This window comes from Brachypodium distachyon, chromosome 1 (assembly GCF_000005505.3).
Source record: "Brachypodium distachyon strain Bd21 chromosome 1, Brachypodium_distachyon_v3.0, whole genome shotgun sequence".
Lineage (NCBI taxonomy): Eukaryota > Viridiplantae > Streptophyta > Magnoliopsida > Poales > Poaceae > Brachypodium > Brachypodium distachyon.
In genome coordinates, this window is record NC_016131.3 from 71,677,330 (window position 1) to 71,699,136 (window position 21,807).

Genomic DNA, 21,807 nt, shown 5'->3' on the forward strand with positions numbered 1-21,807 from the left:
GAAGTGGAGAGGCGGTGGAACCCAGGAAGAACGGACTGATGATTGATCACTGAGCTAAAGTTGGATCGAATGCTACAAAAAGGTTTACGACAAAATACACTCGGAAACGTCCAGGTCAGTAATTAACTCTACACTGGATTCCTTCTGATAATTCTAGGCTAAGGATGCCCGTGGAAGCGAAATTTGTTTTTGCCAATAGCAGATTAAGAAAAATAACTCAACTATCAGTGTGCTCAAGCCTCAAGCATGAAAGAAAGACGCGAAGGGAGGGAAAAACAGAGACAGCCGTGGTACATCTTCAGTGTTCCATTTCTTCCCCCAGAAAACTTCTTCGGTGGTCTCCCTGTGATGGTGATACGTTGCTAAGATAATGCAGACCATGGTGCAGTTCCAGTCAGGTTTAGTCCGGTAGCAGGGATATGTTCTCAAGAATATGCCTGCAGTAGAACCAAATAAGAACCAGACGGATAATGACAACCCTGACCATAGTATTTTCTTACTAACAGGCAGCATGTGCGAGTTAAAAATCCATGTGAATCACTAAACTGCAACCATGATATCTAATATTCAGACAAGCAGGAATAAATAAATAAATACTCAAAAAGAGCGTCAATTAGTCAAGATGACGTTTTTTCCCCCTCAAGATGTGCTCAAGACAATATTCGAGTGAGTTCTGTTGTACCTGAAAGCTGCAGTTAGTGGCATTTGAAAGGGCCCAATCTTCTATATCTTAGGAGAACCCCACTACTTGATTTTTCTCAACATGCAAGCATGCCACATCATCACATCATTAATTTGCTCACACCTATTTAGTGAGACACTCATCTTTCATCAAGCTATCCCCAGTAAGTGAAGAATCTACAATACAATTTCATTACCCATATGTTTTCAATCTTGGATACTATTTCGTTACTACTCAATTTCGTTACTCACGTATCTTAATTAAAAATTTCCGCAACAACGAGCGGGGCATCATCTAGTATCTCAAATTAACCAGCCATGAAGCATTGAATCCTTATCACCACTACGATGCTAATTAATTAAACAGTGATGAGGTGCCAGCTATTGTTGTTAATTTGATCAATCAAGCTTAAGAGGACAGTGCCAGTACCATTGCTTCATCATAAATTTACATGCTAAGTAAATACTATAACTTAGAATAGCAGGTTCAAAAGAATAGAAATCGCTTACCTTCTATGTACAACGGCAAGACCTACTGCTGAGTGACGATCTCATCCTTCGATTCTACCTGGAATAATAAGTAGAAGTTTTAAATTTTGCACAGAGTAAAACATAGAACACAGGCAATTTTAGTTGAGAACAAAGGCAGGAATGAAATTAAAAGGATAGCATTGTGGCAGACCTCAGCTGCTGTACTCCTTCGGATTTTTCTAGTTGCATTCCTCATTGTGACAAATTCCTCTGCTGATGTTGGGTGAACGCCAACAGTGGCATCAAAATCTTGCTTTGTTAAGCCAGCTTTAACAGCAATCGCAATTCCCTGCCACAAAGTTGTAGAAAACATAACAAAATAGTCTGGAATGAAGCAACAATGGTGAAGAATAACAAAAGCATGCAAACCTGGATTATCTCAGGAGCATCATCACCACACATATGCACTCCTACAACTTTGTTTGTAGCAGCAGACACAATAACCTTCATCAGTACACGATCAGGTAATCCAGAAAGAGTTGCCCTGAGAGGTCTAAAGTTTGATAAGAAGACATCAACATCCCCATACTCTTCAATAGCCTGCACAAATATGCATTTAAGCAACCTTCCTCGTGTGCTACAAAATTTGATGCATGCCATATATTATCACCTGCTCCTCCGTAAGACCAACTTGCCCAATTGGTGGTTGGGAGAAGACAGCAGCTGGTACAGCTCTGTCAAAAAAACATTTCACAATGAAAGAGAATTCAGCAACACAACAATATCCAGTCTCCCAGAGAAAAAGATATTTAAGCAACGATGAAATTGAATTATGAATTCAGTAAATATGACAGTTTCAGCCTTCAGGAGCTTGTTAGGCTGGTGAATCAGAAAATGAGAAGATCAAAACAGCAAAGTGACAAATGACAAGAGGACCCAGATAACCCAATAATCCTATGAACTTGTTTGAGATCATACATGAAAGTTACTCCTCAACATTATAGCCAATTAGCCAAATAGGCTACCATAATTCTAAAATTATACAGAAATTTCTGCATGGTGTCGAACAAGGAAATAGAGATTGAGTTGGCAGTAAAGAAACAATAAATCAAACTTAACTCCTGCGAGCTATCATAAGGATATCACAAAGTAACTACTAACAAAAGTTTTCCCACAGCTCAAGCTGAGTCCCCCTTTTCTCCGCTAAGATGCACCAGGCGCAACCAACCACTCATGGTAGAATAACAAATATACAGTGTTTCTACAACAACTATTCCCTCAAAAATGGTTTTCAAGACCCCTGATAATGACTTGATAAATTTTTGAATACCTGTAATCTGGTTTGGTAGGTTCATCACCGAATAAAGTTTTCGCAAATGCCCCACCTTCCATCAGTGCAACTGGCGTCAGATTGATCCTATCAGTAACATCTCCAACAGCCCAAATTGAATCCACTGAGGTTCGAGAATACTCATCGACCTAGCAAGCACAAAGTTATAACAAAAGGCTCCAGACGTCATATAGTATTATGGTGACAATAAAAGACAGAGGAACTTGAAATCAATGTATTATTTTACGTACCACTATCGCACCGTTCCTGTCCATTTTGACCCCAACCTCTTCTAGCCCAAGGTTCTACAAGAGCAACAACAATTTTAGGAATCTATGTTTCATGGATTGGTAAATAGAATGCAATACGTAACTAAGCAAAAACAAAAGGTTCAGGTGGTACTAACCTTCGTATTTGGTTTGCGACCTGTTGCAAACATTACATGTGAGAACCCACCAATAGTTTCTTTGTTTGTCTTCAGTGATAGCAAACCATCACTTGATTTGGTTACAGCTTGAGGACTTTGTTCAGTATGAAATGTGATGCCCCTTAAGGACATCTGTTCAGCAAGGAAATCTCTGACCTGAAACCCACAGCAAGTGTCAGAATAACTCTGCTCATCTGTGTAAATGCTACTATTTGTTAGTATTTCTTAATATCTGCTCACTTCCTCATCAAACCCTCTTAGAACTTTGGGTTGCCGAATAAAAACATGAACGTCACTTTTTAAGCCATTGAAAATGCCAGCAAACTCCAAAGCAATATATCCACCTCCCACTATTGCAATTTTCTCAGGTTTTGAAGGTAGATCTAGTGCAGCATCAGAATCTATAACATGATCTATTCCTGGGATAGTTGGCATTGACGGTCGACCACCAACGGCTATAAGTATGTTCTTGGCAGTGTAAAGCTTGCCATCCACGCTAACAGTATGCGGATCGACCACCTGTACTAAGTGAACAAAAAATATCAGTAATTGCACCTTCCGACATCATTAATTTTGGAAACAGCCTATCCAACTTTAACCTGGTTTATAAACATCACCCAACCTTTCCACGGCCTTCAATTAGATCAACTCCTGCGTTGTTTAAAATATTTTTGTAGATACCGACTAGGCGTTGCAGCTCTGTATTTTTGTTGGCTATCAGAGTGCTCCAGTCATGTTTTGGATCAGTCTCATATGTCCACCCAAAACCATGAGACTCTTCAAACTCATGAGAGAACTTGGATGCATACACCAACAATTTCTTTGGAACACACCCACGAAGCACACATCTGTGATACAAACAGATAAGAGTTCTTATGGGTGCATTTGAACATTGAGGCAAGGTAGGAATTCCATATACATAACAAAATGAACAAGCATTTGCACACTTTGAAGGGCAAAACTGGTGCTGACTGTCATGTGCTAAAGAGTCCTAGATTTAACTTGAGGTAACTCAAACACATGGGCACAGTTCAAAGTTTCTAATGAGCATAATCAATCAAACTGTAAATGATGGTGCAATACTGAAATAGGCATTGTGCTGGTGCATCATGAAACAGTACACAACTTGTGTGCGGTCAAATTCCACCACTAGCACTAAATTAGAAACCAAAAAGCTTCGAGCAGCTGTCCAGACAGAACCACTCATGTAACAATAACATCACCAGGAACAAACATCCGCAAAAGGTTGCAGTCTCTCATCCCTAAATGGCAAAAATTCCACTCCATGCTAATGTGACTGAGTGCTATCTGCCTATTATGAATCTTCACTCTAAGCACCCAGATCAATATCCTAAGATAGCAGCAATCTAGCTATCCCCAAAAGGTGGTTCGCAGTAATGCAGTTCTCCAAAAAACAAAAACAAAAAAAACGTTTACCAAAGCCATTCCAGTTGGCAGCTACAGAGATACAGTACCCCCCGCCAAACATCAATAACGATCCAATCCAGCAAGTGACATAACTGTGCTGCACATTCCTCGTTAGTCCCTTTTATCCCACGAGACGCCTCATGAAACTGAGCAAGTGGTGCAAGCAAAAGGCGAAGCCCACGTATTCAGCAACGCACAACCCAACCAAACATTCCTGCGGATAAACGAACCATAGGAGCAGGACTGCAGGAGAAGAGTCCACTTACGTGCCCCCGAGGCCGCCGAGATCGTCGGTGGCTATGGTGGCGAAGGGCATCTCGCAGATGGCGGCGCGGGCGCCGTAGAGGGTGGAGGCGAAGCGCGAGGCCCGCACGCCGCCGCTCCCGGCGCCGATGGTGAAGAGGTCGTAGTCGTACTCCCCAGCGGAGGAGGATCCGTTGGGCGCGGCGGACGCTGAGACGGGGCGGCGAAGGCGGGGAGGGTCCGGTGGGGACGGGAAGGCGGCGAGGGAGGGGAGGCGGTGGAAGCGGCGGCGGTGGACGAGGAGGCGGTGCCGCGGGGAGAGGGTGCGGGTTAGGGTTTGGAGGGTGGCGGAGCAGGAGAAGGGGAGCGCCGCGGTGGTCGCCATGGCTCTCTTCCTCCGAGGTCTCGAGTTCCGAGTGTGGGGAGGGGAGAGACGATGGATGATATGTGGAGGACGAGTTTGTTTTGATTCGTCTTCCTTTTGCTGGAAAGGCGTACTGATGAGAACCATGCACACAGCCGACTGAAGGCGTACTTCCATGTTTACGTAAACGAACAGTAGATGTGTATAACACGCATTTTTTTTGGCATTTCTCAAAATAGGAGTTCGAAAGCCAATGGCAATGGCGGGGTGTAAGTGTAATCCTTCCTAGTCGTAGCATAAATCCTTTCAACACAGGCATCACAAATTCTTAGGTTCACAACAAAGATAATCGGCAATCCTCATATGGCAGCAAATAACTTCACTTGCTACAACAATGCAAGTACACAACTTGCAGCTGCAAAAGAGCCGAAATCTGTTCACATCAGACAACCAAAATGAACCTTGACATAGTAGCATTCAACAGCAATGCACCTTGGCAGAAGGGAGCAACAAATAAACCCAGTAAAGATGGAATAGAGCCAAGGGAGACAAGATTAGTGCTATATAGTACTACTACTACTACTACTTAGGGTAAGTACTCGTATCACCATAGCTCATCCAGGACTGGGTAGCACCCGGACAAGGTCATCGGTGTTCAAGAGTGGAGAACAGTTGCAGGAGTTGTTGATGGGCACGTGCAGACGAATGCTTCCTCTTACAAGGAGTCGCTGCGCAGAGGCTTGGCCTGAGGAGCCTCAGGTTATGTCCGCCAAGCCAGAGAGAAGAGCAGTATGTACAAAGGCTGGGCTTGTTGCGGCACGATATTGCTCCATGAGCTTGAATTGCCCTTCCCTAACATCATCAGCAGCCTTGGTTCCATTCTCCATTGCCCTATCCTGCAAGACAGCAGATATGTCTTAACACAATGGTGTCGGTAAAAGACTATAGCAAGCAATTCTAGTGCAAAAACATAATCGGCACAACAATTGCAATATGCAGCTCCAGGAATAATGTTGATACACAAGGATACATAAGCAGGTACACATAATTCAAAGGCAGGGATAGAAGAAATTCTGATGGACTTGAGGCCACTTATGCTGACAGTCAAAGTGATCATGATTATATTTGTGCTATTGGAATCTGAAAGGCATCATGATAGTTTGGACTGTATGATACATGGACAGCACACGGACAAAGTTCTTATGAAGCTTAAGGAAGTAACCTCATCTGCAAATGTGAGTCAGCATAGAGTAACAGAGAGACTCTGCTGCTATTGCAAAATCAGGCAAACAGTCAGTGTAACAACTAACAGTATCAAACTTAGCCAAGGTCCAGGAGAAAAGCATGGCCTGAGAAATTCACTTGTTAAGTTCACCATTTATCACTTCACAAGACTTGCAAGGATCCCACGCCATGCGATCAATCAAAAAGTTCAACAACTCACTATAAGGTAAGGGCTAGGTTCTTAGTGGATAATGGCCTAATTTAAACCTCATTTCTTACTCTAGTTTGGAATTGCCAAGTGGATGGTTAAATGCAACATGATTCACATGGGAACAAGGCTGGTGTTACTAGTACTTGCTTTAACTCTCATCATCATAATGCAAATAGAGTAGAAATAAATGTTGACATATGTGTCGCTTGTATTTATGATTACGGAAATAAAAGTTAACCACTTGTTTGTTTCTCTTCAAGTCTCATGATCTGCTTTATAACGTTTACCATTAACAAAGGCCAATTGCTTGTAATGTTTTACAATTGCATCATCAATCCCACCCATCCCAGTCTAGTGCCTGTTTAACTTGTGAGATTGCAATAAACTATCAGAGGCAAGTGTACCGAAGGCCATATGATGCTACCTTATCTCAGATAGGAACAATAAGCAAGATTGGCCTTGATGGTTGGTTGACCAACACCAACCACCATCACCAAGAAACAATCATGTGAACCACCTTGCTGACCTACTTAACTACACATATCAGATACGAACCTAAGTGAGATGGTGTCACGAAGTGCTATAGATCCATACAACACAGGGAGGTTCAGACTTCAGAGTACGCTCGTGGAACCAGCACTAGAATTATGCGTCAGTAGTTCAGGACAACATAAGCCTCTGATGCACATCCTACGGAATCTCAGCAAAGCAGAGACAGCAAGAGTACACCCTGCTCATATGACATATTTACTCACAAAAACTGGCAGGACTTTGCAAGCCCCATTTTGGAAGCTTGGTTTTACCGGATTATAATAAGGCAAACATCAGTTTTGTTCCCCAAACAAACATATCCACAGCGCACCACCTCCTAGGAGGAGTGCATTGCAAAATGAACATGTCCAAACTCAACAACTGGCAGTTTGTGACGTTATAATCCACTGCTAGTATAGCTCACGGATCACTAAAAAACACTAGTTGCAGCAGCTCTGTTAGGAACTTAAGAACTCACTACAGAGACAAGCATGTGCCACAAATCCAGCTGCTACAAACGAGCTCGAGTTGCTTATTATCGCCCAAGTACCATCAGAGCACCAACATTCTCTGAAACGAACGTGGCAGCTCCCTGGTATCTAACTTGCAGGAATGGAAGATTCTACCACTCGACTCGAAAGTTCATTGCAAAGCACACGGCCCCCAAAACCACCCGCACGGCACCACGAATACGAAACCACCCTCAAATAAGCACACGGATACGAACATTCCGGAGGACCCCTAAAAGAGGAAGCAACACACGGCAGTGCGAGAAGGTAGGTACTTCACATACATACCTCGGAACCGATCGCATCCTGCAAGCGCGAGCCGGCCGGAGATGTCAACGGCGAGGAGGAAGGCCCGGCGCCGACCCAATCGGGAGCACCTGGGCCCACGGCGTGGTCGGCGAGACCCGATCGGATCTGGAACCGAGCTGCGAGCAAGCGGCGGCGTGCCGGCGTGTGATCGGACAGCAGCAAGCGAGCGAGCGAGCAAGAGGCGGCCGTCCCTTCCCCCCGGCCCGGAGCGAGGCGAGGGCACGCACGCCCCCACGAAACCCTAACCCCTGCACAAGAAAGAAAATGCAATGGCAGCAGTACAGTATTAAAACGTTTTGAGACGGGAGGACGACGCGCTAGTGCTACCCGGCTGGCACTCGCAGCCGCAGGGTACCCCGCAGCAGAGGCAGAGCAGTGCTACTGCCCTTGCCTTGCTTGCGTTCCGGATTTCCCGCGCGAACGCGGCGCCATGATTTTACCCTCCTGCCCCTCCGCGAAACGACGGGACGTGCCACACGGGGGGAGGGGGGGCAGAAGGGTAATTTCCAGGCGCCGCCGGCTAGCCGGGCCAGGCCACGTCTCGTCTCGGGTTTACTGCTTCTTCTGCCACTGCTCGTGATGATTTGAAGCTCTGCTGGATGGCGCCGAGCAGAAGCAAGGGAGGTCAGCTTGACGTGGGAGGTGGCAGAGCATTCATCACCCATCCGTATGGATAGCTTCCAAGAAGCCATCATTGATGTGATCGTGAGAACCAGGCCAGCAAGGCAGCAATGATGCCTCCTTCCTTCCCCTGCTCTTCTTTCTCTGCCTGCTGCTAGCGTGATGGCGCAGACGTTCTTGTTATACAAATAGATAGGCAATCAAGAGCATGCAGGAATTATATGTCACTGGCATTGTTGAAGTACAGGAGAGGCAATCTGTTTTTTTTTTTAGAAACCGGCAGAAGCACTGACTTTTCATTAAGAAGAGAGCAATAAATATTTACAAGTCAGGAGAGGCAATCTTGCTTGCGCTTTAATGACTTTTTGGATGGATAACTCGCAGAGGAGATCAAGAAGAGAAGGGCGTGCGAAAAAGATTTACAGCTCATGATAACAACAGGCGACAAGGGACACAAATGCTGCAATCCACCGGTTGCGCAGTTTGTCAACATACATGCCAGATGATCTCACAAGGACTTCCCAGTTTATTTCCAGAAGTTCTGAAAATGTTTTCTTGTTGCTGTAATCGGGCAGACGCTGCCACTAAAGATTCAGGACTAGCTGTGTGGTTTCTTCAACGACAGGGTTACTGGTTTCTTCCTGATCAAAGACAAGAATAAAGCATCTCAGATGGTAATGGTATTTCATCAGAAGGTGCCCGAATGTTTTGATGCGGTGCTGCCTGGTGTGAAATTTGACCAGTGACGTATCCAGGCTAGTGCTTCTTGCCCAAATGATTCTCAAGCATTTCCTCTTGATTGTCAAGCATGCCAATAACTTGCACTTTGCCAGTACCTAGGACGTCCAAAATGCTGCATTGAAAATGCAGTGCTTCCTCCACACAGCTGCCGAGCTTGTTGACTAACCTGAGGTGGTCGCTGTCCATTTCCAATGCAATCCATGTTCTTGATGAAATTGAAGAAGAGAAAATGGAGGTATACTCCATGCCTGCAGGAAGCAAGCTAGATGGTAAACACAAGATATCTAAATGGTACCATCTGCAGATAGGGCCTCTAAGAATTGGTAAACAAAAAAGGCTGTAATACCCCATGTGCAGATGTTGCTGAAAGCAGACATTGACAATAACCTTGGTTATCACAAAAATACTGGAAACCATCCACGGTACGGCATTTCAAAATGCAAATTAGGGCCTGTGAAGATGCAAATCTTCAGTTTAGGGCCTGTGAAGAAGTAAATCGACAGTTTAGGACCTGTGAAGATGCAAATAAACAGTCTAAAATCCACCAGGAAAGAAAGAAGTTATGTAGAAATCTCAAGGAACACCACCACACGAACAAAAACTTAAGAATCTCTAATACAATAAGAGAAATTACTGATTCCATCGCCCAAGTTATGTTATGCATAGGACACTTCAAGAAGCAATACCATCATAGAAAATACTAGTCACTGCAAGTAATTTGTGGCATAATGATAAAAAAAGGAAATGTAACACGACTCATGGTTACATGAGCCACTACAGTGTTGCAGATGAATGCAGTAGTCAGAAAATCTGTAGAGGTTCCATCTAATAGCATAAAACCTTGATATTGGAAAAGTGTGTACATTACATTAAAAAATAACAACACTGACCTGCATCTGAAGCAATGTAGTGGGATCCATGTTGGACTATATTTCCACAAAGTTGCAGTGCATCAATCAGCAATCAAGTTTTCGTTTTAGCGAATAGCGATGACTTAGCTTCCTTGTACAGTATACAGATGGATCATCACTGTGGTGTATCAACAAAGATTTACAACCAGTTAAAATCCATACTGGATACTGGCTTTCTGGCATCCTTCAGCTACTCTAGAAATTGTCAATGTAAAAAGGAATTTATCCTTGTACCAGAATGATCAACAATACATCGAGACATACTACCATCTGATCTTACAACCAAACATAGTACCTTGTACCATTGATTCAAGCAATCATGAGTGTTACTCCTTCTGAGAGATTCTAACTTCGTAATCTCAATATTTGAAACTCCTTCTTTCACTAGAATCACTTTTAGTGCCTTGAAAGTTGCATCATTTGGTGGTGTGCTAGATGCCAACATGTTCTGAAATATTTTCACAGCCTCCTCCGTTTTTCCACAAGATATGTACATTTGAATCACAGAATTATAGCTTAATACTTGAGTTAGAAGTCCTAAAGCTTGCATTTCCTTAGAGATCCTGTGAGCTTCATCATAGCGAGCAACTTTCTTGTACAAGCATACCATCATCGCATGTGAAAATTCATTTGCACATCCGCTGGCCTTTAAACTCTCAAAAATTTCGCGTGCTTCGTTCACCATACAATGATCACTGTATAGACTAATCATGCAGTTCGATGCATAAAGGTTGGTGTCAGTATCTAATGATTTCAGAAGCTTGTATGTTTCATGAGCCTCTGCAAGATACCCTGCTTTCGTGTAGAGCTTGATCAAAGAATTGTAGATCGTAGAACTCTCACATAAACCAGCTTTTGTAACTAAACCAAAATATGCAGCAGCTTGATGGACATTTCCAACTTCAGCATATGCATCAATTAAGATAGAGTAAACATATGCATCAGCACAGATCCCTGAGGTGGCCATTTCTCTAAATAGACACTCAACCATGTGTAAATTGTCCTTCTTAGCAAAGCTACTAATAATCACAGAATATGGAACACAATCAATCGGCAGTTCAGCTGCATGCATCTTTCTCAAGTAGTAGAGAGCTTTCTCTGGCAGTTTAGCAGTTGACAGAAGTTGAATGAGAGAACTGTAAGTCAAGTAATCAGGTAATACGCCATACCTCTCCATGCAGTCAGCTACCTCACACGCCTCATCGAGCTTCTCTACTAACCCATATGCCTTGATCATAACATTGCACACAGAAACACAAAGCATCTTCCTCTCCAAGCAACACATAAAAGCCTTCTCTGCAAGGATTATGCACCCTTTCTCCCCAAATGCATCAATATTTGCAGAAAAGCACTCAGAGCCCATCTGATGACAAAACCTCTCAAACCAACGCCACGATCGTTCAAGCATCCCAGTATTTACATACATCCTAGTCAGAGCTGACTGTGTGTATTCATCGATCACCAGGCCACTCTCGTCCATCTCTTTAATAAGGGCTTCTGCTTTAGTGACCATGCCCCTGGTAGAGTATCCATACAAGAGTGTGCGGCAGCTCACGGTATCTGGTACTAAATTTTCAGCTTTCATCTTACAAAAATAGAACTCTGCAACATCAATTTCATCGATTTCTCTATACAGTGAGATAAGTATATTGTAAGTCCTAGTGTCAGGAAGGCACTGGAACTCCTCCATCATCCTCACCAAGGAAGACACTTGCTCCATTCTATGGTGTTTACCCCAAACATGAATCAGTGTGTTGAATGTAAAAATATCCGGCACAACACCTTCTCTCAACATTTGGCTGAACGCATCTGATACTTTCTCAAGCTGGCCAGCCTTACCATAAGTATCAATCAAGGTGTTATAAGTATAGAGGTTATAGCAACGATGTCCTTCCTTTCTTTTATGGGATTCCGACGACCATCTTCTGAAGAAAAGTTCGGCTTTTTCATACTCTCCAGCTTTCTTATATGCCTGAAGGACAGTGCTCATAGTAACCTCATCAGGCACCAAACCTCGCTTGCACATGTCCCCTAGCCACAGCAATGCGGCCCTCTCTCGACCCCCTTTGCAATACACATCAATCAGCGTACCGTACGTTGCATTTTCAGGCACCACACCGCAAGAATGCATCTGATGCCATAGGCCGACGACAAGGTCCCATCTCGTCGCCCGCCCAACCACACAGAGCACAACATTGTAGTGAATCACATTGAGCTCATGGCACCTCTCCCTGCGAAACCAGTCAAAGATTTCAACCGCTCGCCTCCAATCCTTCTGCTCCTTGAGGATAATGGTTCTCTCCCGGCTGTTCAGCGTGTCCTTCCAAGGCCAGAGCGCCTCCCCGATGTCCTGGACACGCTCCAGTGCGTCCAACATTGCCGGAATCGACCCGCCGTAGTGGATTGGCTTGCCTTTGTTCTTCTTCCCTTGGGCATGCTGTCTGGGAACAGCGTATTGAACCACCGCACTGGGATAGGTTTCCGCCGGTGGACCATCTCCTGGTCGGTCCTTCCGACGGGGCGAGGAGAGATGGAGCTGCGGCGGTGCAGGGGAGGGGCGGCGGTGTAGGGTTAGTTTGGGGGGGCTCGGTCGCGTGCTGGGAAGGGGAGGGGCAGGTGGAGAGGCCATGGGGTGCTGGGGGCTCGGTTGAGATGAAGGGGCGCGGCGGTTTCAGAGAGGTGAGAGGTTGGTGGCGGCGGCGATTTGGGAGAGGTGGCTTCGCGCTGAGATAAGACTAGAGAATGGAGCGTGACTGCGTGAGAAGTGAACTGCACGATGGCGCTAATCTTTCACTGTACGTTGCCAGACAGTGTACAGCTTATTGGTATTTTTGTCTTATAATTTATGAGGAATAAAAATAGAATGTGACTATATGTCACACGCCTTGCTAAGCAAATTGGTATATCAGTCGACTCATCATAGCCGTTGGATTGAGATCAAAATGTCATTTCACTCTTGTCTTTTTCACATATTGTCATTGGATTAAGATCTGACGGTCAAACCCGTCAACTGATCTCTAACTAAAAAACAGGTGACTTCTCAATAGCAAAACCGATAAAAATAATAAGAAAGGATCTACCAGCGTTTTTGGATACAAGAAAAAATATATGCAAAATAGACCATCACTTTCAACACAAAGATATGCAAAATTTAACATAAATAGGGCAAAAAAATGCTTTCGACGAGAAGGAATGGGAGGAAGAAGAAGCACCCAAACGCGGTGTGGCCAACCCTAGAACTGGTGTGCCTTACGACATATCCATCTAGTTATCTCAAAGTGGTGTTCTTCCTAATTGTTATCCTATATGTTATTGCTTATGGGACCAACAACACGAGGTTATCGCTACACGTGTCGAGTTGCACGTTGTCCGTGACTAGCTAGCTCCAACAACGACAAGACGTGAGAAAATGAGCATCTGCCTTTGAGAAATGATACTCCCTCCGTCACAAAATGAGTGAAATAAGTGATGTGAATTTGTATAGATTATTATACAAATCCACGTCGCTTACAAATCCATGTCACTTATTTCGGGACGGAGGGAGTAGAAAATATCTAATCCACCTCGAAGCAACCATCATGGCTTAAAATTTTGGTAATTTTAGTGTGTAGCGAATAAAAATTACCTCAAAAATATGTGCTCATATGTTCCTTTTATCTAGTGTAATTTTTTTTAACACAAACCATTCACCACCAATTACTCAGGAAGTATGTGGTTTATGTGATACAAAATCACTAAAATTATGACTTCAATTTTACGGCACACATATTACATTAATAATGTAATTATTCATCGATGACTTGTCTTCGCGGAACAATCTACGCCCTATAAAAAAATACAAGGGAACACTAGATGCACGCTAAATTCATATTAAACTTAGACTTGGTCATTCAATAAAATTCATGATTTTTCAAAATTCCTAAAAATCAAATATGTTTATGGTTACCGAAATATTTGTGTGCCTAAAGTTTGAAACCCTTGTGCTCATCACTATAGAAATCAACTGCTCACTCCGATTCATAATAAATATCGCTAATTTAGTACACTTTATACTAGAATTATAGTAAATCATCAACACTTATCATGTATGGAAGCGAGTACATTTTTTGTGAGCCATGAGCCATGTGTCCTGCTTTTCATGTCACGTGGGGTAGTATTTTCCAAGGATGGTAGCGGACCCAGCGGTGGGAATAAAACCGTTCCCTCCGTCGAAAGAAACTAATTTCATGGGGAGGCCAAGCCAGCAGGAATCTCAGCCAGGAGGTCCCTAGGAACCTGAGCAAACTTGATGCATTCCCTGCAATGGAATCGGTCCCTCAAAAAAAGACTTGCAATGGAATCGGAGCCACACCGTCGGCCTTTTCTTCATTCTGGCTCGCGTAAAACAGCACGAGGAATCGTGTCTTTGCGTGCACAGTGCTCATGCCTCCCGCGACTACCGGGCTTGCGTTAGCCTTAAATAGATGAGCAGAACAGAACTGGATGATGCTGCCCCTACTCCCTACGACGGCGTGCTGCTGTGAGGTTAGTTTAAGCAATGGCGAATAATGTACTCGCGGCAGAGCACCGCTTGCAAATGCCGTCAGCCCCCGCCGGCGCCGGCAAGGCCACGGCCGCGCCGGAAAGGAAGCTGAATTGCTTCGTGCACTTGGTGGCGTTGATCGAGAGGACGGGGAACGCGCTGGGCACGTTGGCCTTCACGTGGGCGACCGTTATCCTGCTCGGTGGATACCCGACGGTGCTCAGTTCTCAAAATGACTTTTGGTTCGCCACGGCCATTGTTTTCCTGGAAGCCGCAAGGTACGCGACTAATAAGAGTGCTAATTACTCCCGCTCATATACAGTATTCCCTCCGTTACATGATTCTTGTCTCAAATTTGTCAAAAAAATATATGTATCTATTTTTCAATAACGTCTAGATCCATGTAATATTTCGACAAAAACTATGAAACGGATGAAATACTGCAGTATAGGTCAATGAGTATGGAACACCAGATACAGATTTCAGGATATGTGATTCAACCATATCCAAATAATTTAATTTTTTTCAGTGTTATGTTTTCCATTTGGCTATATACCAAAAGTATGTTTCAAAAATTATACAGATTTGCTTTCAATTTGTGCATTTGAAAACATGAAGCCCGGGCACCAGAGAACACCTAATATTTTACTCCCTCCGTCCCAAATTAAGTGACTTTCTATTACATGTATCTAGACGCTTTTTAGGCATAGATACATCCATATTTGTACAAATTTGAGTCACTTAATATGAGACGGAGGAAGTACCATTTTGTCACATAATATAAATCAACAGCTTTTTTTTAAGATGTAACGATTTAGTCGATGGTCAAAGTTAAACCTCGGTCGAAAGGCTTGTGCATCACCTGAAAATGGATTTGGGGAGTAACTTGGATGGCTTGTCAACTAGCCAATATCCTGCTCAATTAAATAGCACATTATTTTGTTCAGTGGTCTCGCTCTTCTCAGATCGGATTTGGGCGAAATGTTATGTTGGCTTCTTCAAAAGTTAACAAGATTACACTCTTTCACACATATATATCTTTCAAACCCAAATCTCGAAGACCATTTATTGACGAAGACACCAGGTGCCCTTAGGTATATCTCCGATCCTTATTTCACAACTAGGTCATAAGGTGGGTCCCACTTTATGTACTATAGCAAACTAAAATCTCTACAAGCGCTTGACCCATGTTGAGTTTTAAGATGGGTCCAATCTATCATACCGTTTTTAGACCTCGTCCACATGTCATAGATATGTACAATGTTAGTTTATTATATTTTATTGGCTTATGGGCCTAGCATTAGTGCTATGGGGTGGATCTTAACTCTTAAGAATTTTTTTCCTTAAAACCCAATGTAGAAGGGTGGGTCATAAGGTCCATGCATTTGCTTAAGACCCACTTTTCTCATACATTGGGGACGCCCATACACCCTGGAGCAGAAACTAAAGCGAAATGAAACAAAACATGACTAGAAGCACACCTTGAATCGAGAGATGGTCTTTTCTCTTTCCAACTCCACGCTCGGGCTGAATTTGAGTTTTGTTCCCTTCCCTTCTCACTCTCATTATCTGAAATATATCTTTGCATGCTTCCCTTTTTTTAGGATGTTCAGCTGTGACAATAACAGTTCGGACTACCAATTGTTCTTCCGCACGAGAGGTGCTTTTAGGTCCACAGGCTTGCATGGACTGGTCTTGATCATTTATGTTTCCGCTCTTATGGCGTGGTGGCTATCCTTGAATTCTTCTGGGTCTGGGATAGTAAGTGCAATCATAATATTAATGGCAATACTTGCAATCAGCCCATTTCTATGTCCAGAAGTTGCAAGATTACTCATATGCAGTCCGCTACGACATGGGATATCACTATGGAGTCCCGTGGTTGCAATCTTATTAATGGCTCCCTCACTACGACAATGGGGTAAAGCATTCCTGCCGATATACTTGGTACTGCTTTTGTTTGTGCTCCCACCAACAATCAGCAGACTGCGGTTCCCAAGTATCATCAAACTATTGGATTCTGCTTTGGGTCGCAAACTAGTGCCTCGGCGCCGAGTTATTCTAAACTGGTGCATGTGTGCTGCCATGGTGATCATGGTGGTCACTTTATTTTTTCTTTATGGTTTTTCCGTCTTCGCATTTGAAGTGTGTTTGTTATTGATGGTGTCATTTGGCAACCTCCAGTTCCCAGCAGCAGTACTGCATGTCGTGTTGGCCGCAGTGCGCCTTAAACGACATGACTACATTAGTGGTCATGCGGACCTCGGGACGACAAACCTTGTGCCATCGCTTAGTATCTTCTATTGGATGGTGCTTGGCCAAGGAATACTCTATATTGTTGCATGTATCCTTGAAGCCTTCTCGTTTTTCCTCCGGAGATCGCTCATCCGTTGTGCAGGATTTAGAGGTCATATGGGGATGGAATATGTCAACATTTACTATGCATACGCCTTCGAGAAATGCATGGGAGGGTCTGTGTTTGCTCAAAAAAATATCAGCCTCGTCACATTTGCCATGGATTCCTTGAAGTTGGACTCACCGTCGATGCAGCTCCATGGACTTCAGATGTTGCATAGCTTTCTGAAAATGGAGTCCTTCAGGAGCAAAGCCATCTCAAAACTCAACAATTCACATGAGATTATGGCCTCATTGTTCAGCATGTTGGGCAGGACAAGTGAAGAAGATATATATGTTAGATCATTTGCCGCGAAGGTCATGACAGAGCTTTCTAGAAGCCTCCGAGTTGCTCCTATCCCTGGGGCTATGCAACTCATAGCCTCACTATTGGGAACTGCTCACCAACTAGTAGTAAAGGATCCTCTTCTGGATATTGATATCCAAGAGGCAAGACAAGATGTTCTGATTCAACAAGTTAGTCGGGTCAGGCAGAATTTTCCGACGCTTGAATGGTGGAAGAAGATGGCAATGTATTGCTTGATTCCGATGGAGGAGGACCCTAACATGGATGAAAAAAGATGTTGTATACTCAGCAGATGCTGCAGGGAAGTTACAAAATGTTGCTCTATTCCAGACAATGAGCTTTCAGACGAGGATCTCCCTATGGACCAGGATCTTCTTCCTGTAGTGGGCATGTCAATTCTTGATAGGCTCGGTGGCTTTGATGTTGAAAACTGTATGGAAATCAGCAGAGCATCAGGCCTCATATCCAAGATCATAGAATTTACAAGCAACACAAATAATATCACAAACATTAAAGAAGCACACCAGATATTGTTGAAAGGTTCATCATTGAAGGTGTTGAGAAGACTTGCAAGCACTAAAGGGAATATTGGTGTAACACTGCGACAGAAGATTTCAGAACATCATTTCCTGTTAAGTAATCTCGCAGATATTTTGGGTGATAGCAGAACCTGCAAAGAACATAGGGAACTAGCAGTAGAAATCCTTAAAAACCTTGCCTTGGATGGAAACATGAGGGAGGAGATTGGGAACATCCATGGCATCATTAGTAGGTTGATTGATGCATTTCTCAACCGAGATGAATCTTCAAGTACAGATTCCGATCAAATGCTACGAAAAATAGCTGGGCAAGCATTGGCAGTACTGGCAATGGGGTGTGCAAATAATTGTGTGGTTATGTTAGCAGAACCAAGGTATTTAATAATCAAGGAGCTCACAAATATGATCCATGGAGATAGGTTCAGGTACATAACAGCGAGCCTTTTGTGCAATATATCTGTCCATGCTCGACCCAAACTCACCAGTTACAACCTGAAGGATCTCTCAAGCATATTGCAGGAGGTGAGCTCTGTAAACTTAATTTACAAATGCAAATGGATGTTGTAATTTACAACTTACACAATTCTTTCTTTTCTCCATTTTCGTACTTGTGTATGCACTTTTCTCTTAGTTGCTTGCCATCCTATGTTTTTGTCATACGATGGAGTAATCTCTCTATAAATTATGACAACAACTATTAATTGTGCGTAGCATAGTGATCAGTAGATGCAATTAATCCTCCTGGATTTCTAGAACATAGAGGGAAAATGTAAGTTAAACTTACTAATCATGGATTATTTCCATTGCAGTTATTGAAAAGAATAATTGTCGCCGAAGGGGCAGAACTAGAGGTCCTTCTTGGCCTTAGTTCATCAATATGTAATGTTATTCCTGAAGAATTCGCCCAAGAACTAGAGTATGGTGGGATAAAGGAACCATTTATACAAAGGCTTGTCGATGGACTTAATGCAAATATGATACCCACAGCTTGCTGCCCAGGAATCAGGAGAGTGATAGTTGAACAAGTTATATTCATGTTGGAGTGCAATCCAAGCTACGCCGCCTCTTTCAACAGATGGCGGCTGACGGAAGCACTGCTAATGGTAGAGTGCACACCGCGAGGGCTGAAAACTACAGATTCTTCTCCAGTGATGCAGGACTCATGGAGCACAGCATACCTTTATCTGCTCTCGTGGCAAAAGCAAAAGAACTGATGGGTGTGTCGTGAGTGGCCAAGACCTGAATGCATGGTACAGGACTACCGAGTACTAACCTATGGTGTGGGACTTGCAAAACACTCAGTTTGCGTACATTAGTAGTGAGTTATTCTTTGTAGTCCAAGAAGGGGAGACCCCGTGGATTTATGTGTGTGTATTTAAGACAATTGCTTTGTGTGTGTATTTAATACAATTAATTTGTCTGTATATTTAGACAATTGCTTTGTTATCGCATGTGCATGTTGATGTTGTATGCCACGATTGTGATTAACATAAATGATGATTGTGTAACTTGTGTTATAAGGGTGAGTTTGGCATGGAGGTGGGTTATGACAATGCAGTTTTTTCAGTCAGTTGTTGTATATTTCTCCGTTTGGCCAACCAATATTTGCCTGTTTTCGTTTGTATTTTCTCACAGTAGATCATAGAATAAGTTTAGTACTAATTTAGGATCGGAGAGAGTACAATGTAGTTGCCTAAGTATTATCATCGGCAAAATGACGTACAGATGTGTCGTAGCACGGGGCTCAGACACCGGGGATGAGCGAGCACCCCCTTTAGGTTCGGCGGAGGGCGACGGGGATCGCTCCGGCGATCGCCGACGAGGCCAATGCGAGGCGTGAAAGCACAAAGAACACGAGAACATTTTTTACCCAGGTTCGGGCCACCCTGCGGTGTAAAACCCTACGTTCTGCTTCTGAGCCTTTCTACTAACCAGTGAACAAGGGTTTACAAGTTGCTGGGGGGGGGGGAGTCCCCGGGTGTTCTCTCTCTAGCTAAGTGCTACTTGCTATTCTTGGCTAGAGCTAGTGTGGATCCGAACGAACCAACCCAAACCCAACCCAACATTTTGACCGTTGACGGGCGTCCTCCTTTTATACCGAAGGGGATACCACAGGTGCCACGGTGCATGGGTGACAAATGGCGAGCAGGGAGCTAGTCCAGCTCCCCCTCGGTGTGCTGGCTTACATGCACAAGGAGTAGCCCTGCAACTAGGGGCCTAAGCGCCTAAAAATTACACCCGGCCAGTCACTGTAGGCTAACTGGACGGGGAATCCCCTTTCTGTCGGTGCATTAAATGCTCGCGTGTGCTTCACTCTTCGTCCTGACGAACCCTGCGCACAGGGAGTCCGCCGAGCAGCCACGTGGCACCGCTATCCTGCCCGCTCGGTCCCGCTCCTGTAACGGGCGCCTGCGCCCGGGAACCCCCCTCCTAGCAAGGAGCCTCCCGGGGAGCGCCCAGGCGGGAATTCCCTTGCTGCCCTCCAGGGCGATCCCCGCAGCCCCGCTAGTTCTTCGGGGTTGGTGACTTGCCGGGCAGCTCCTGCAGTGCTGCCCAGAGTGCGGTCCTTCGGGAAAGCAAGCGAGGTGGCCCACGCGTCAAGCAACGGTGGTACCCCGGGTGCCACTGGTGCGACTGCAGCCCCCAGGCGTGGGCCGGCAATGCCTGCTCCCGGATGGAACCTTCCCTGGTCGGTTGCTGGGGTACGCCCTTAACCGACGCGTGGGTCCCGAGCCGTTTCGGGCCCCCGTCTTTCCGCCGCTTCAAGGACTCTACCGTTACGGGCGGAGTGGTGGTCGGGAGATTTCCGCCGTAACCTCCCCTTAAACAAGGGTGGTTAAGGCCACGCTCCGCACTACCCTTTTGGAGCGTAGTTATCCCAGCGCACTCGTAGGGTGCGGATGCGACCGTTGCTTAGCGCCGGGGTGTTATAAGACCCCGCCGCTGTGTTGGGGAGCAAATACTTAGCCCCCCAGCTTTTCCCCTTCATCTCCAATCTTCCTCGCGCCCCTGACTCCGGCCAGCTTCCGCCCGCATTCCTCATGGCACCCCTCGCTCCCAAGAAAGGGAAAGGCTCCAAGAGGCCCGCGGCCAGCAGGAGCGAGACGGCTCCCCAGAAGCCCGCCTCGGAGAAGGACCAGAAGAGGAGGGAGCTGAGGGCCACGTGCGCCTTCTTCCGGCCCGGCTACAACGGCGAGGCGCTGGACAAGGTCCGGCACGTCGTCGCCTCGCGGTTCAATGAGTACGGGGAGACCCTCATCTTCCCCGCCGGCGCCGACCACCAGGAAAACAACTTCCGGGTGTTCGCGCGCTTCATCCTCGCCGGGTTGGTGCCTCCGTACTCTCTGTTCCTCCACGCGCTCAAGGAGGCATACCAGCTCCGGGTGGCGCAGCTCCACCCCACCTCCCTCTTTCTCCTCGCTGTCTTCCAATTCCTCTGCGAGGTATTCGTCGGGGTAATGCCATTGGTGGCATTATTCCGGCAGTACTTTTACCCGTGCGTCGAGCAGGCGGGGGCGATGTCTTCGGGGGTGGTGTTCCGCGCCCGCGACCGGATGAAATCGGAGTTCATCGTCCGGTCGGAGAAGAAGATCGAGAAGGAGTGGCGCGCGGACTGGTGCTGGGTCCACGTTGAGGAGCCGGAGGAGTTCATCTTCACGCCCACCGAGGTTCCGGTGCCCAACGACACCTGGCAGAACCGCTACAGCCGCGACGCCGAACTCCTCCCCATCGTCGAGCGGATCAAGGCCCTGCGGCTAGCGGGACTCACCGACCTCGACATGGTGCGCACCTACATTGGCCGGCGTATAGCGCCGCTGTAGCTGCGCTCCCGCCCCGCGTGGATGTACACGGGGTCCGGGGACACCACCCGCCTCCAGCACGAGGACGTGGCCCCGGAGGCCATCCAGGCGTGGGTGAAGGGGATCACCGGCGAGAACTCCCCCGTCACGGAGGTGCCGCCAGGGGCTCCCTCCCTCCATGCCGGCGTCTGGGGCTGCACAAGATCATCAACTCCTACCCCCCTGCGACGAGTGGGGGCTGATG

General features: G+C 45.5%; 2 protein-coding genes and 1 pseudogene across 5 annotated transcripts; 1 reads left to right on the forward strand and 2 right to left on the reverse strand.

Annotated features, from left to right (window-relative positions):
• Positions 1–50: 50 nt before the first annotated feature.
• Positions 51–5,030, reverse strand: LOC100834653 (glutathione reductase, chloroplastic). Its single transcript, XM_003558703.3, has 11 exons — positions 4,604–5,030; positions 3,532–3,757; positions 3,150–3,428; positions 2,889–3,065; positions 2,734–2,787; positions 2,483–2,631; positions 1,823–1,886; positions 1,582–1,752; positions 1,364–1,501; positions 1,192–1,249; positions 51–437 (listed from the first exon to the last, which is right to left on the reverse strand). The coding sequence occupies exons 1-10, from the start codon at positions 4,963–4,965 to the stop codon at positions 1,214–1,216; spliced, it is 1,656 nt and encodes a 551-aa protein (XP_003558751.1). The 5' UTR covers positions 4,966–5,030; the 3' UTR covers positions 51–437; positions 1,192–1,213.
• Positions 5,031–5,272: 242 nt separating this feature from the next.
• Positions 5,273–12,764, reverse strand: LOC100821783 (pentatricopeptide repeat-containing protein At3g23020). Of its 4 annotated transcripts, none has more exons than XM_010230859.3 (4): positions 9,981–12,764; positions 9,478–9,571; positions 7,708–9,338; positions 5,273–5,840 (listed from the first exon to the last, which is right to left on the reverse strand). In XM_010230859.3, exon 1 carries the CDS (start codon positions 12,628–12,630, stop codon positions 10,207–10,209), a length of 2,424 nt encoding a protein of 807 aa, XP_010229161.1. In that variant the 5' UTR covers positions 12,631–12,764; the 3' UTR covers positions 5,273–5,840; positions 7,708–9,338; positions 9,478–9,571; positions 9,981–10,206. The 4 variants fall into 4 exon arrangements, with proteins under 4 accessions (XP_010229161.1, XP_010229159.1, XP_010229160.1 ...); XM_010230857.3 differs by having other exon boundaries at positions 9,437–9,571; XM_010230858.3 differs by having other exon boundaries at positions 9,437–9,601.
• A 4,143-nt stretch (positions 12,765–16,907) lies between these two features.
• On the forward strand, positions 16,908–19,280 carry LOC100822094 (annotated as a pseudogene).
• The last annotated feature ends 2,527 nt before the right edge of the window (positions 19,281–21,807 follow it).

Excerpts from the sequence above, each read along its gene's own strand:
- LOC100821783 (XM_003561989.4), bottom strand. The coding sequence starts at position 12,630 with ATGGCCTCTCCACCTGCCCCTCCCCTTCCCAGCACGCGACCGAGCCCC.
- LOC100834653 (XM_003558703.3), bottom strand. The coding sequence starts at position 4,965 with ATGGCGACCACCGCGGCGCTCCCCTTCTCCTGCTCCGCCACCCTCCAA. Across the intron at positions 2,788-2,888 it reads GTCGCAAACCAAATACGAAG|AACCTTGGGCTAGAAGAGGT; the intron begins GTTAGTACCACC and ends TTGCTCTTGTAG. Across the intron at positions 2,632-2,733 it reads ACAGGAACGGTGCGATAGTG|GTCGATGAGTATTCTCGAAC; the intron begins GTACGTAAAATA and ends TGTGCTTGCTAG.